The following is a 16327-nucleotide window of genomic DNA, read 5'->3' on the forward strand; positions in this document are numbered from 1 at the left end:
ACAAAGCAAGAGTGGAACCTAGTTGATATAAGAATTAATAAAGTTAATGTATAAAGTACCCCTTTCCACAGTCTCACAGAACACGTCAACCAGCTCAAACCACATACATACCAGATTTTTTGACTTTATTAACACTGGACAATAAAAACATAACTTTGAACCTTGTTCAAATTTAACAAACACCACTAATTTAACATAAAATGCATTAAACGCTCACAAGCGTCCAATTGAGGGTGTGGTGCCGGGCGGTTTTGAAGCAAACAGTGTGTCTCCACCGTAAGTAGGAATGTGTCTGACTTATTCAGTAGCAAACTGAATGACAGGGGAGGGGAAATCAAAAGTTAGCATTGCTAGGTCTGCATTGCAAGGTCAGGGTGTCAGTGAGGTCACTGTAACAGTGGAAGGAGCGGTATCCCTACTGAATTGTAATTCAAAAAAAATCTCTGAGGCAAAATATCCATTCACTACATGTTCAGAAACAAAAGAAGGCCTTGTAATTACATGAATACACTATACCGATAGAACAGAACTTGTTCAGCTTGTAGTACAGCCAAACCCCAAATGAAAAAGTAGCACACAGTATACTGCAAAAATGTAACTGAAATGGAATTTGTAGTATGAGGCATGAAATATAAAACTGAAAGTAGAAATCCAGAGTAAGAGCTGTGTCACTTATTTGAAAGTTTCTAATGATTTACATAACCTATAGTTGAGACTTGTTGAGCTATTGCTCAGGGATGCAGTTGTTCCGTTTGGGAAGACACTCGCTGGTACCGAATCAGACAACAGACATTTTTCAGTAAATTAGGTTCGTGCTCAAGCCTCAAAGCAGTCCTGAATGAAAGGACCTGCATGCAAGAGAAGAAACGTTGGTATTGTAATGTTAACTGCAGTCCACAGCATAATGTCACTGGGAGCAAAAAGTAAGATAATGCCATTCCTTTAGGACATCTCTTGCTGCTATTATGATACAAATAATGACATACTGGGGGACATATTGTTGATGTTTTCAATATCAATGTACCAAAACAGCAATCATGCTTACAGAAAAAATAAAGCATACAGTGGGGTCGAAAAGTCTGAGACCATCTTGAAAAAGGGATTTTTTTAATGTAATTGGGAATTCCCCAAAAGTGGGATTTTGAAAAATCCATCCATCCATCCATTATCTGAACCCGATTATCCTGATCAGGGTCGCAGGGGGGCTGGAGCCTATCCCAGCATACATTGGGCGAAAGGCAGGAATACACCCTGGACAGGTCGCCAGTCCATCACAGGGCACACACACCATTCACTCACACACTCACACACTCATACCTACGGGCAATTTAGACTCTCCAATCAGCCTAACATGCATGTCATACATGCACGCAGACACGGGGAGAACATGCAAACTCCGCACAGAGAGGCCCCGGCCGACGGGGATTCGAACCCAGGACCTCCTTGCTGTGAGGCGGCAGTGCTACCCACTGCACCATCCGTGCCGCCCTGATTTTGAAAAATGTTAAATTTTAAAGTTACTTCAAAGAATTTACAAGAACTACTTGAAGACCAAAGAAGAGCAAGCAGTGCTGCACACCCCACAATCACCTGACCTCGACCCCACTGAACATTTATAGGGACACTTGACGACTGACAAAAGCCAAGCATTCAGTATCATCACAAGATGCTCTTTGGAACATTGTCAAATAATGCGGGGATGACATAGATCATCAGATTTCATAAGAAATTCTGAAATTCATGTAAACATTTTTCAAAGATTAAATGTTTCACTCAAACTGCTATGCTGATTAAAGAATTTGTATTGAAAGAGTTTGAAATTAGAAAAGAATGCAAAATAGAACCATTTTCCCAAGTGGTCTCAGACTTTTTGGACCCCACTGCATGACTGCAAACATTTTAACGGATAGCAGAAGAGCCAACGCCGGAGCGCGCGCTCACCTTGGTAAGGCTGGTGGCAGATGCTTTCCGTTGTGTTGTACCTCACCCATCCATGCTGCGAACTGCTCTCGGCCCCGAGTTTGCCTTCGGTCACGGAGAGGTACTTCCCGAACCAGACGTAGACGGCCCGCCCGATGCAGCGCCAGGAGAGTCCCCCTTCCGATGAGCTGCAGTCCAGCAGAGCCAGGGTCTTGCCTTGGACCTTCAGACCCAAACACTGGGCCGTGACCACGTGGAACAGCCGGTGTCCTGACCCCCACTTCCACTCCTCCTCTGGAGAGCCGCTGCACTGCACCAGCTCAAAATCGTGCAGGTCTGCCCTGAGGCACCGCCCTGAGCTCTCGTGCTGAATCGTGAAGATGTCTTCACCTAAACGAAAGCACAAGAGACCCACAGCTGATTGGTGCAGTGTCTGTTTCTTGTTGCGGTTGATTTTTGTCAAATCTTGATTTGAGTGATGACTGGGCAGCTTTGCTTGATAGGAAAAACCATCCCTGGGATTGGTCTTCTAATAAGCCTGTGCTTGCCACAGCCTTCAACAATAGATTTTGCTATTGACTTACAGCTATACAGCAAGCCACTGTTTTCATTCCCGGGTATCACATTATAACAGTATACGAAGGACATAGCAGCTCTTGCAAAAGTATCCAAGTATCAAATATTGACTTGATTATGGCATGGCTTCCTGTGTCAACTGTACACGTGAGATACACAATATGAGATAGCAGCAATAAAACAACATGACAGAAACTGGTTTGTGATTGTGTACATTTACCTTGCAGTGAAATAGATGACAAAAACATATTTGTGCAACTTTCACCAACTACTTTTAGATAATTCAGGTCTACTGCAATTGTGGCCTGTTGTCCTCAAATGGGCTTCATTTTCTACTCTACCTCGCTGCATCTACAGTGGGCCACAAAATTACTGGCACCCTTGAATTTGTGTAGAGTAGTATACTTTATTAATGATTCAATGGAATCAACTACAGTCTTACATTATTCAAATAAAAAATATATTTCCCCAAAAAACAATTTTTGACACCACTGGTTTAATACTTTGTACAAACACCCCTGGGAAAAATGACAGCTATGAGTCTTTCCCAATAATTTGTGATAAGGTTAGATAACATATTTGGATGGATTTTTGACCATTCATCCATTCGACCTTTCAAAATCATTGATATCCTTTGGTTTGTGCTTATGGCTTAAGAGGGGGCTTCAGTTAAGACCACAGGTTTTTGATGCCATTTAAGTCAGGAGACTGAGAGGGCCATTGCAGGACAGGTTATTTTCACATAACCATTTCTAATCAATCAAGCCTAGTCATTGCTTCAATTTCATTTGTAAGTGGCCTGGCTACAAAGCTAGACTGGCTTGTACTAGTTCACAATGGCCTGTGTAATTACATTAACATACATTTATTACACACAATGCACTGTGAAGAATATGACAAGGTGCAATTGAAAAAAAGTAGCCAAGTGCCAGTACATTTCAAATATTTACGGCTATGCCATATGATGCATCATGTTGGAATATGAAACTGAAAGTGAAAGTCCATTGTAAAGGCTGAGTCATGTTGGGGGTTCTTAAACGGCGGATAATGATCCTGTAAATTGATTATAGTTTCTGTTGTTCAGTTTGGGAAAATAGTACTTACTGAATGATCAACAATCATAATCAATTGCAAAGTCCAGAATCAAGACTAGACATCAACAGCTCTCTTCCGCATTCACTAACAACACAAATTAATACAGCAGCCTATCTGTGAAGCCAATTCAACAAATCTTCTAGGACCTTAAAAAGGGGGGAACCCTGTACAAAAGGTACTGTCATTTCTAAACGGTTCATCTGATATGGATGAAAATACCCAATGTGTCACTGTCAAATGAATTCGGCTATAGTGCTCACTGTATTATCAATATATAATTTGTCTTTTTAGCCTCTACTAAATCAAATTATACCATGAAAGTGTCATTAGCATAATTTGTGAAAAGGTTTGATATATATTACAAAATCCACCACTGTGAAAACATAAAATGAAACAAGATGTTCATGTAGTAGCCTAGATTGTTTATACTATTGTTTTGAATTGACATTGTACATTATTCTTTTCTTTATTTTATAGATTGTTTCCCATTTTCTCCCAATTTGGTGGCCAATTGTATCCTGTTTATTTTCAATCGCCCCTGTACTAGGCTCCTGCCCCTGGAAACACTGCTACAACCATTGTCTAAAGATCTGAAATCATTCAGAGTGACTAATAAGCAAAGGAAATTAGAAAGGATGCCAAAGAAATTTTACGACATGGTATGACCCCCCTCCCCCACCCTTTAAACCATCTCGTGCTGACAAAAGCTGATAACAGACTCCAAAGGAAATAGACTCAAGAGTAGATACTGGAAGTTCTCTTATACAGCACCTGCACTAAGGAAGCAAGTGAACACACCTGATTAATCAAAAACACAGGTGAAGTCATTTCTCCCAAACATTATGCTGCCCTGAAATGGGGAGACCATGTGTAAAAAGTCATTTCTACAAGGTGAAATCAAAACGTCCAACTGCACTTTCACCACAGGTGAATTATTTGATTACAAATCTACGCTTGTGGAGTACAAAGCCAAACCAAGAAAAAAAATTGTTTATCCCAAACATAGAGCTCACTGTAGATGATGAAAATGAAATGAAAAAAACACAAAACAGGAAACTAATTTACACTGGTTCAGTCACCAGTTGTGAAATACATCCCTCAAAAGACGTTGAAATGCTGTACAGAAAAAAAAATGTATTCACAAAATAAGAACCATTAGGGCCAGGTTTCAGACACAGGTTCAGCTTAGGCCTGGACTACATGCATCAAAGATCTCCATTCAAAACATAATTTAATCTAGGGTTATGCTTCATCTAGGTCTGTGAAACTGGCCCCAAGAGGCAGGTTACATAAAGCACCATTTAAAACTGCTGAACTAGATGTTGTATTAATTATGTTTTTAAGTTGTATGCCTTACTGTTGGGGCAGATAAGAGTGAGTTAAGCAGACTATCAATGCCACCATTGGTAAATGTTCAATTAGAAAATTTGAAAAACGTTTTTTTATTAAGGTCGTATATAATTTACTATATTTGTATCATGTTATGTTTTTATATGTCATTTTAAATTCATTTCTGTGATAAAAAATTATGGTGGGCTTATTTGGATAACCTATGGGCCCCGCTGGTACCCACTAAGCCCAGGCCAGACTTTTCACATATTTTCGCTCCTTACGCAAACAGGGAAAGAGTGTAAACTAAAATGATAGAAAGGAAGATGAATCTCTTATCTATCTAAACCATCCTGCACGAAATCAAAAGTGAAACTATGTACAGATAAAAAGGTAAATTTAGTGTGCATGGTAGCGTATGTTTACTCTTGTGTTAGTGGCTACAAACAGGCTACGTGATAGCTAGTCTGTAAAGCCCCTCATGTAGCCTGTAAAACGCACTGGATCAAGACATTCTGAGCCGATAGGGCAGACACCAGAAATTCAACTCTGGTCTATAATAAGATGATAGTAGGCTGGTAGGCTATGCTCAAATCGGCTGGTTAAACCATAGGAAAAGCGGTAGCCTACCTACCTATACAGTGGACACCATCCAGACGCAACAGGTTACCAACTTGTCATTAAGTGATACAATTGAGGTAACGTTAGCCTAGGTATTTTTATGGAACCATGATGATTACCTAGCTTTATACAATTATCTCGCTAGTTGATATAAGTTAGCTTCTGTATTTTTTGGCAGCCAAAATCAACAAAAATACAATCCTGAGGCGTATCCCCTTTCCACATTTAACGTTATACCCTAACTTTACCCTCTTTTATTCCGAAAAATAAGCCAACTGGCAGGTGCTTCTGTTGAAGGTTCCACTCCTTGGTTCTCGGAATCGAACGGTAATGCACAGCACATTTGGTTCCCAACCTGAATGTCGTCCTGCATGTTTTAATTTCACCCCTAATTTGCCACATATAATACTTCTAATTAGCAGCGCAATGGGATCTCTACGATAACTGTTGAAAGAGGTGTGCTACGGTTGATGTGAGGACGTAGAGCAATACGTCGTAGGAAACTTGTGCTTTCCCACGCCTTAGCAAAAAAGTAAGCTAACGCAAGCTACCGGCAGCTCGTGCGCAAGCTATTTTTGTTTTACTAGGCTACTGTGAGTGAAGTGAAATTAAATACCATTTTATATTTAGCTTGGTAGCATAAATATTTTTTATTCAGCTAACATTTTCAAAACACTGCAACGAGCTTGCGTCAGCCTGCTATTAGCTATCGTTTTATCGGATTATACTCTCTGTTTCAATGAAACAAACGCAGAAGAAATGTTTGTTTCATTGAAACAGAAAGTATAATCCGATAAAACGATAGCTAATAGCAAAAAAAAAAAAAAGTTTTATTAAAACGTCCCTTGCCTGTTTTTCACAGTATGGTCGCTAGATTCGCTGACATGTAAAGAATACACAAACTGCTATATGCGTTAAGAGAAATCATTTCTTACCATTGTTCAGAGTGGGTGCGCACCCTCCGAATTGAATAGTATTGTGTCCAACAAGTAAAAATACACAAACGTAAACTATCGCTCTTGTACCCCCATCCATTTTGAAAGTACAGTACGCTTAGATCGATTGCATAGTTAACTTCTACAGTAATACGCCTTCTAACTGCTAACCAAGAGAGTGACGTTAGCAAACTGTAAATTCATACCAATATGTCCCGAGTCTCCTCCCATCAACTTACTGTCAATGTCATCTGTTCCCACTTTGTGTATGTTTCGTTAACTGGCAAAGCAACGTAAGAACATAACACAAGGAGTAGCTAGATACCACATCTCGCTGGTAAGTAGGGTTACAAAATAAGCTCCTTGACGCGAATTGTAGGGCCCACTTTAGATAGCCTGCCGCTAACACACTATGTGATGTGAAACATGGGAAAATATGCCACTTGGCTATCTTTATCTCAATGTAAAACTCAGACTACACCAGACTGTCAATTTAAAAAAAGGATTAGACTTACACTCACCGAGCACTTTATTAACTATTTATTAGACTTCTTTTTTAGATTTCTACTGCAGTAGCCTATCCACTTAGTTATGCGTTGTGTGTTCAGAGATGTGGTATTGTGGTTATTTGGGTTACTGTCACCTTCCTGTCAGCTTTTTGTGTTGTTATTTTTCGCTATTCTTTGCAAACTCCAGACTAGAGACTAGTGTGTGTGTGAAAATCCCAGGAGATCAGCAGTTTCTGAGATAGGCCTACTCAAACCACCCTGTCTGTTACCAACAATTCCATGGTCACTTAGATCACATTTTTTCCCCATTCTAATGGTTGATGTTAACATTAACTGATTGTATGCATTGCACTGCTGCCACACAATTGGCAGATAGATAATCACATGAATAAGTAGGTGTAATACAGTAAAAATGTTCCTAATAAAGTTCTTGGTGAGTGTATATCCCAAGGTTAACAGTAATTGCTGTGTCTGATTAATGAAGTGAAAAAACAGCATACACCAGACATACAGCTGTCAGGCGAATCTTGCATTAATCCTTCGCTAACCCTTGAGTATCCGTATAGTCCCATTATTGCTCTTGTCCTAAGGGTCAGTTCTGACTGTACCCAACTTCTTTGTGATAGTTTCTACATCAATATTTAAACCCAAAATTGATTTTACTTCCAAAACAACCTGTCAACCTGTCACTCATAGTATACCTGGAACATTTATCATAATATTGGCTAAAGATACAAGCCTAGCCCACTTGTTTCTGTATATATAGGGTGGCCTGTAGCGTAGTGGTTACGGTAAATGACTGGGACACGCAAGGTCGGGGTTCTAATCCCACTGTAGCCACAATAAGATCCGCACAGCTGTTGGGCCCTTGAGCAAACCCTGCATTGCTCCAGGGGAGGATTGTCTCCTGCTTAGTCTGTATGTCGCTCTGGATAAGAGCATCTGCTAAATGCCAATAATTTAATGTGATGTAATGTATTTCAGTAAGATAAAGTAGGCTACTTCAGTCAATGCCACAGAAAATAACTATGACAACAAGCACACAACAACCAGAAAGATTTCACAGAATTGTAATGACAACGTCTTTCCAATATTCTTGAACATGGGGGTGTCCTACACTTAATAAAGTTATAAAGTAAAGGTTCAAAAAATAACCTTATAGGTTCCTTAATGAAAAAACATTTAAGAACCCTTCCTCTGTTCATATTTGAACCTTTGTAAGTTTGAAAATCCCCTCTTTAAAAAGGGTTCTCCGAAGCATCCTAGGGTTGCTTGAATAACCTTCTTGAATGAAGTTGTTATTTCTGGGATGTAGTCTAAACAATAAATTAATTATCATGGACTATAGATTTTTTGATATGCACTCATATTTGTTTTATCTATTCTAAAGTTCCTCAGAGAACCTTTAAAAAGGGTTTAAACTGAAAAGGGTTGAAACTAAATACTTTTGTTTAAAGAAATCATGGGAGTGTGCCAAATTGAAAAACTTTTACCATACGGTTCTAGAGGCTGCCATAGACATCCCAGCCAGAAGAAAAATGATGATGATGAATACCTAAAGGTAGAAAAACATTGTGTGCTTCGCTGCTTGACCTCCAATTATATGCACAGCCTCCTGCTCCAGGGGGATTGTCCCCCTCTTAGTCTAATCAACTGTAAGTCATGTTGGATAAAAGCGTCAGGTAAATAACAAATTATTATTATTCATAAGGTACACTCTCTTGGACCACCTGCAGGGGGCAACAGTAACCCCTGGCACCAATTCACCTCCTAAACACTTCTGTTCTGTTTTGAGTTACACCTAATTATAATTGTCACTCACGTACTGAAACGGCCACTCACAAGCAAGGGCTGGAATCAAGGCAATGAACAATTTTTGTTCATTTTTAATCAAAGAAAACATTTTTTAAATTATGATTTTGTACCTTAAAAAGGTAGTGTACCCTGGGATACAGCTTGTAAAATCCTGAATGAGCCAGTTTCATATTTAAGGCCAAATGAGATTAAATATATTCAAGCAAGACCTGGAATGACATAATGTTCATTCTTAATTTAGCTTTATTTTTACAGACATTTCATGCATGGAACAATAACTTAGTCATGATTCACCATAAGTTCCCTGCATATGAGAAGAATAACAACTTCATTTTTGAATCTCATTGATTCCTTTTGTAATTTGTAATTGCGAACAGTGTAAATTGAAATGCTGAAACAGGTCTTCATATGTGCTTCAGGCAAAGGAGGGATTATTTTCCTTCTTTAAAAGTTTTTTTACACAGTTTTGCGCAGATCCCTGATTTGAAAAGCATATGCCAACTGATCATACATTTCATTAGGTCATTCAGACATTCCACACAGCAGATGTGACTGAAAATTGTAACGCAGAATCTACTCCACAGTGTTTGTCTCAAGGTCTGTGATAAGAACATTTCCCTCTTGATCTGTGGTCTGTGAGTTGTCTTGTCTGTAATAGGCATTTCCTATGGATGAGAGAATTCAGAAATGCCCTGCATTTCTCTTGTATACAACCCAAAGTGATACTACAAGCACCCCAAAAATCAAAACGGCCAGGACAGTGATTGGAACAACTCCTTGATGCAACCCTGAAAAGAAATGGCAAAAAGGTGACAATCATGGAATTTACGGCTAAGAAATATACCCTGGACTATATTAGATACCTACCAAACAGCTGACTACAGTACCATTTCTTGAGTCTTTATTTTTACATTTATGGTCAGACCTATTGTAAACATGGACCAGATTTAGAAGAAAAATGGTGCATAGAAATTCCATGAATCTCAGAATTTCAAGCACAGGAAAGCATGGTCAGACGTAATGACTCCAAATAACAATCCACCAGTAAAAATGTAAGTGCACAGAAATGTCTCCGTACAACTTATATTGAATGAACATTTAACGGAACATTTAAGTAGATAGGGAGGATTAAAAAAGCAGCAGGTGGTGTGGTACACCCTTTTGGTCTGTTCGGATGACTCAGATCGGAATTTACCAAAATGTAATTATTAATAGAATATCACTCAGCTGTTGGGCACAGTGAACTAATTTGAAACACCATGTTTGCATTACAAATAATAATTACTGCCATTTAATTTCGTGTTATCAGTACACATTAACCATGATAAGTGTGCTTTGAAAAGGTATGACATTGCAGTGAAATTTCATTTGAATGTGGTTAGCTCCGCCATGCTTTAAGGATTCGGGTAATGGCATTAACCAATGCAATGCCTGTTGGGTCAGCACCCGCTTTTAAGTCAGCACTTTCATTTCCTTATTATTGAAGGAGAGCCAGAGGGCCAAACAGCAACCACCACTCACTGAAATTTGATTTTGTAGATACAGTCATTAGGAGGCAACTTGAGACCAGGCAGACAAGTTTTTATTTATCGTTTATCAAAGTTTTGTTTGGTTAGAATATGTGTCACATGACCTTGGTCAAGTTATCTATGATCGCCTACTTAGCCTGGTCATCAATAAAAAGAGTGTCAGGCATTTCTTGTGCTTTCTTTAACTGGCAACACCACATTCAACAGCAGATCACAGGCACCAGTGAGAGAGCTTGGACTTTGTAGTCCATCTCCTAAAAGGCCAATGTAGTCCGTCTCCTGTGCCGAGACTTGTTGATGACATTTGCTTCATCAGGATCAACCATTTCTCAGATTTCAGAGATGGACAAATAACAGTAATCTGTGATATGTGGTGTCTGCCTCTGCATTGTCACTGGCAAAAGCCCTCGCAACTGTTCCACAAATTTCCTATGAAAATATAAAAATGTAATGTTTATTGAAAAAGATTAATCAGTGTTCATGCCACGATGACCACATATTTCAAGTTATTTTAAACAAATAACATGAAATGACAAAGTGAAATTAAAAAAGGGAAAGATAAAATCAGAGGTTTCAAAGCCTGACATGCTGATGTATTCTAATTCCAGATAATTTAATGGACACATGGGTGGTTAGTTTGTGCATACTTGATAAAGGGTTGATATTTTGCTAACCCCCTGATTGGGGTTGATATTTTTAGGCAATTCAATTAAAAATAGATCGATTTATTTTAAACATTCATTTAAAACAGATGAATGAACACATTTAAAATATTTTGAAATAGGATGAGAAAATAAACAAATCAGGCAGCACAGATGGTGCAGCGGCTAGCACTGCTGCCTCACAGCAAGGAGGTCCTGGGTTTGAATCCCCGTCAGCCAGGGCCTCTCTGTGTGGAGTTTGCATGTTCTCCCCATGTTTGCGTGGGTTTCCTCCGGGTACTCCAGTTTCCTCCCACAGTCCAAAGACATGCAGGTTAGGCTGATTGAAGAGTCTAAATTTCCCGTAGGTATGAGTGTGTGAGTGAATGGCGTGTGTGCCCTGCGATGGGCTGGCAACCTGTCCAGGGTGTATTCCTGCCTTTTGCCCAATGTATGCTGGGATAGGCTCCAGCCCCCCTGCGACCCTGTTCAGGATAAGCGGGTTAGGATAATGAATGAATGAATAATTAATTAATAAACAATCACAATTTTTGTTCATTTTTAATCAAAGAAAACATTTTTTAAATTATGATTTTGTACCTTAAAGAGATAGCGTACCTTGGGATACAGCTTGTAAAATCCTGAATGAGCCAGTTTCATATTTAAGGCCAAATGAGCCAAAATAAGACTTTATTTCCATTACATATTTTATTCTTGTGCCTGTTTAAAGGCTAAAACAACAATATATTTTTTACAAACAGAGGCAAATTTTATTCACTAAACTGATATTACAAGAATAACCTTTTAATTACACCAACATTACAACAAAAATGGACCAACATGTTTTGGTTATACTGTAAACAGTGCTCAATGTTTCTATATGCTGTAAATCTTAATTTTACAACTTAAAATACATTAATTCATTTTATGATAAAAACACACAGTGCCTCAAGGCTTATTACTCAAAACAACAAATATTCCTACGCTGTCAACTGGAAATATATTCAAGCAAGACCTGGAATGACATAATGTTCATTCTTAATTTAGCTTTATTTTTACAGACATTTCATGCATGGAACAATAACTTAGTCATGATTCACCATAAGTTCCCTGCATATGACAAGAATAACAACTTCATTTTTGAATCTCATTGATTCCTTTTGTAATTTGTAATTGCGAACAGTGTAAATTGAAATGCTGAAACAGGTCTTCATATGTGCTTCAGGCAAAGGAGGGATTATTTTCCTTCTTTAAAAGTTTTTTTACGCAGTTTTACGCAGATCCCTGATTTGAAAAGCATATGCCAACTGAGCATACATTTCATTAGGTCATTCAGACATTCCACGCAGCAGATGTGACTGAAAATTGTAACGCAGAATCTACTCCACAGTGTTTGTCTCAAGGTCTGTGATAAGAACATTTCCCTCTTGATCTGTGGTCTGTGAGTTGTCTTGTCTGTAATAGGCATTTCCTATGGATGAGAGAATTCGGAAATGCCCTGCATTTCTCTTGTACACAACCCAAAGTGATACTACAAGCACCCCAAAAATCAAAACGGCCAGGACAGCGATTGGAACAACTCCTTGATGCAACCCTGAAAAGAAATGGCAAAAAGGTGACAATCATGGAATTTACGGCTAACCTGGACTATATTAGATAGATACCTACCAAACAGCTGACTACAGAACCATTTCTTGAGTCTTTATTTTTACATTTATGGTCAGACCTATTGTAAACATGGACCAAATTTAGAAGAAAAATGGTGCATAGAAATTCCATGAATTTCAAGCACAGGAAAGCATGGTCAGACGTAATGACTCCAAATAACAATCCACCAGTAAAAATGTAAGTGCACAGAAATGTCTCCGTACAACTTATATTGAATGAACATTTAACGGAACATTTAAGTAGATCTTCACCTTTTTGCATTTTACAGGGAAATCAACAAGATGTTTCATGACAGCGGGACAGAATATATGTCTCGGTAATTATCAGTTATCTCTTACCATTCAGTGGTTGAACCTCTATTTCAGTGACTGTGTCTGTAATCAAGAAATTGAAAGATTTAGGATTTAGTTCTTTTGAAATCAAGGAAACAATGTTGCTGAGAGTTACAGTGAACCACCGCAGGGATTTTGCTGTCCATACCTGAGCGTAATTTGCATACGAATCCCAGTTTGTCACTGCAGCCCGACAAATGCCAGACACTGTTAGACAGCCTCATGGAGACACATGTGTCTATGGAAAGACTGTCCATGTTAGGGGCTTTGAAGTGCCAGTTTGAATAATTCACTGGAGAGCCATCAACCCATGCAAGGGCATCATCTAGGGAGCATAAACAGTGAGAGAATTAATTGCATTCTCATTAAATCTGAGAAGAATACAAGATGCATTGTAATACAAAATACAAAATACAAAAAAATACTCCAGCATTGTAAAGCCTGTCTGGTTATGTTTAGCATGTCAGCTATGAAAAATGAAATCCAAACAGTTGTATTATGTTCTGAGCTAATGATGTTTGTCTAGATCACGGGTGTGAAAATCATGTCCTGGAAGGCTGCAACTGTATGCAAGTTTTTGTGGTTTCCACTCCAATTAAAGGCCTTGAGAACAAGGTATGCTTTAGCCCACAGACAATTTCATATTTTTAGCCTGAAACTTGATGTACACTTCACAAATGTATCTATACACTCACCAAGCACTTTATTAGGAAAATGTTTACTTTATTACAACTACCTATTAATGTGATTATCTAATCAGCCAATTGTGTGGCAGCAGTGCAATCTATAAACATGTAGATACGGGTCCCCATCAGAATGGGGTCTAAGTGACTTTGACCATGGAATGATTGTTGGTGGCAGACAGGTTGGTTTGTGTATCTCAGAAACTGCTGATCGCCTGGGATTTTCACGCACACTAGTCTCTCGAGTTTGTAAAGAATGGTGCAAAAAAAAAAATATTATAATCCAGTGAGCAGCAGCTCTGCAGTCATAAATGCCTTGTTAATGAGATGTCAGAGGAGATGCAGAAGAGCATCTCTGAACACACAACGCATCATAACTCTCAGTGGATAGGCTACAGCAGTAGAAGTCTAAAATAACCTAGTCTAACCTAATAAAGTGCTCACTGAGTGTATATATATTTTTTGTAGGCCTACTTTTGTGAAGGTCAAATCTGACCCAATTTTGAAACTGTAGCGTGAAAACAAGCAGGCCCGCGACATCACATGTTTTGGAGGAGAACCAGGGATGTGTACACTGTCCCATTGGCAGTGGATTGCATATGAGAGCAGAGCACCGGTGAAATTAGGGTGAGATGGGGTATGTTCAGAACCAAATTGGAATGTTAAAAAAAGAAAGAATGTTATATGTAAAGAATTCAGGGTCATATTATATTGGAACCCGTGAAATACCATCAAAGTCCTCTTGGTTGGCTCAACTGCACCAGGCATGATCAATCAAGCACAGGAAATCCAAAAGAATTATGTATTTGACCCAGGTCTGGTACATGTACTTAGCAAATAAATAACTATTATCTTATTGCACAGACATAATGCTAATTATAGACCGAAAGCATTACTGTCAGTGTCGTATATAATCCCGAGCCACATCGTCTGATGTGGAAATCCATAAGACTTCAGTTCCTTCAGGACAAAGCGGTTTTCCTCCTCACTTTTAATGGTTAGCAGGTCAGAGGCATTTGCTGAAAGACATTTGAGAGAAAAACGCTTTCTAAAAACACATTTTAAACAAGTATGAAAGTTCATTTATTTTGCAGTTAAAGGACAATTGTACCAATAATCAATTAAAATCAATGTAATACGTTGTCGCTTGTTCTGATTGGAATATTAATTTAAGAGTATATACATATTTTTACAGATATGAGCATTGTTCAAGCAAGAATTTACAAATACATTTTTTGAGCAACTTCATTTTCAGCTCATTGAAACTACAATCTTCCACAAAATATTTATCTCACAAAAACACACACTGCATGGAAGGAAGCATTGGGGAGGATGAAATAATTGGTCACTCCATCTCTAAAATCCAATTATTGATGTCAATTCATTGTACTGGCTCTTTGATCTTGCTGTAGAAAAGGTAAATGCATTGCACCCTTTCAATTTCTCCCTTTTTGTGTGAAGAGATCGGGATGCATTTATTTTTTCAAATCAGGAAATTGCTGATATGATATCTATACATTATTTATGCCACTTTATGCAAGCTTGCAAAATCAGAATCCACATACATGCTTCTAAGGTCATCTGACAAATAGTGCCTTTGTTTCAACATAGTTTTAGTTGCTCAATTAATTCAGATTTGTGATCTTTATAAATTTTATGTCATGACAGAGCTTTAATTGCAAGTCTTCAAATGGTATGAAGTGGTGGAGGACTTGGCATAGCATTAGCACTGGCATGTACATTAGCGAGATTGGCCTTGTAATGAACTGTATCCTGTTGCAGGTTTTCAGTGAAGGCCTACTAACACTCACCCTTCACAAAAATGGTAAATAAAACCACTACATTTTGTATTCCAAGTCTGTCCTTTAGAGGGAGCTCTAACAGCGCAGTCTAAACAAAGATAACCGACTCCAGGAACACAGAGGCCCAAGGCCTGAAAGATGGGTGATTCGCAAAAAACTAGATGTGCTCGGTTTAATCCACAGGCTGTTACCTCACCCACTGACTATCCACCGACTTGTGAATAGTGTTTTCAAGCCTGAGAAGTCAAGTTTACTGGCCCTGCCATGTTGTACAAGTTGGGAGCCAGACATGTGTGTGAGAGAGTGACATAATCTGTCCTTGATTTGTCCGCAAAATATTGCTGTATTGTCCAAATAACACAATAACTTAGAAGAAAATTGCCACATTGGAAAATAGGCATTAGATAAAGAAATTTGTGACTACATTCTCTTGTGGGACAAAATTATTGACTTCGTATTTTGATTGTATCATTGACTTCACATTGAAGACAGATCTGAATGACCAATACTGGAGCCAACCACAGTGTTGTTAGTGTGGACCATCTCTCAGCATGTATGAGCTTAAAAAAATAAGCCCAGTTTTGGCCACTTGGTTTAAACAGGCGGTCAGTCAAATGGTCGGCCCTACCTTTGTTTTTGCAGTGCTCTCTCGCATGCTCCATGCCCAGCCTCTGTATAATGGGCTCAAAACTGTAACAGCTGCTTTCAAACTTCACCCAAGTCTGCGGACACACCACCTCGTGTGAGAACACAAAGCTTTCTGCGGAAAGGCAAAAGAGAAAGAAAACTGAATGCGTTTCGCAAGCCTCTTTTACAACCACGTGTATTACTGTAGTATCAAAACATGACTTCACATAAATTTGATTATTTCA

General features: G+C 38.7%; 2 protein-coding genes across 3 annotated transcripts in view; both read right to left on the reverse strand.

Moving 5' to 3' along the window:
• The window catches only part of ly75 (lymphocyte antigen 75), a 57804-nt gene extending 51150 nt beyond the window's left edge, over nt 1–6654 (reverse strand). The window contains exons 1-2 of the mRNA XM_061234657.1: nt 6477–6654; nt 1942–2310 (exon numbers count right to left, since the gene is read on the reverse strand). Of these exons, the coding sequence (XP_061090641.1) occupies nt 1942–2310; nt 6477–6576 (469 nt within the window). The 5' untranslated portion in view covers nt 6577–6654. The remainder of the gene's footprint in view (nt 1–1941; nt 2311–6476) is intronic.
• A 4970-nt stretch (nt 6655–11624) lies between these two features.
• Nucleotides 11625–16327, reverse strand: part of pla2r1 (phospholipase A2 receptor 1) — a 44347-nt gene continuing 39644 nt past the window's right edge. For both annotated transcript variants that reach the window (XM_061234833.1, XM_061234831.1), the window contains exons 26-30: nt 16084–16215; nt 14550–14672; nt 13119–13295; nt 12977–13012; nt 11625–12564 (exon numbers count right to left, since the gene is read on the reverse strand). In XM_061234833.1, coding sequence (XP_061090817.1) covers nt 12350–12564; nt 12977–13012; nt 13119–13295; nt 14550–14672; nt 16084–16215 — 683 coding nt within the window. In that variant the 3' untranslated portion in view covers nt 11625–12349. The remainder of the gene's footprint in view (nt 12565–12976; nt 13013–13118; nt 13296–14549; nt 14673–16083; nt 16216–16327) is intronic.

Source organism: Conger conger, chromosome 3 (genome assembly GCF_963514075.1).
Source record: "Conger conger chromosome 3, fConCon1.1, whole genome shotgun sequence".
NCBI classification, from domain to species: domain Eukaryota; kingdom Metazoa; phylum Chordata; class Actinopteri; order Anguilliformes; family Congridae; genus Conger; species Conger conger.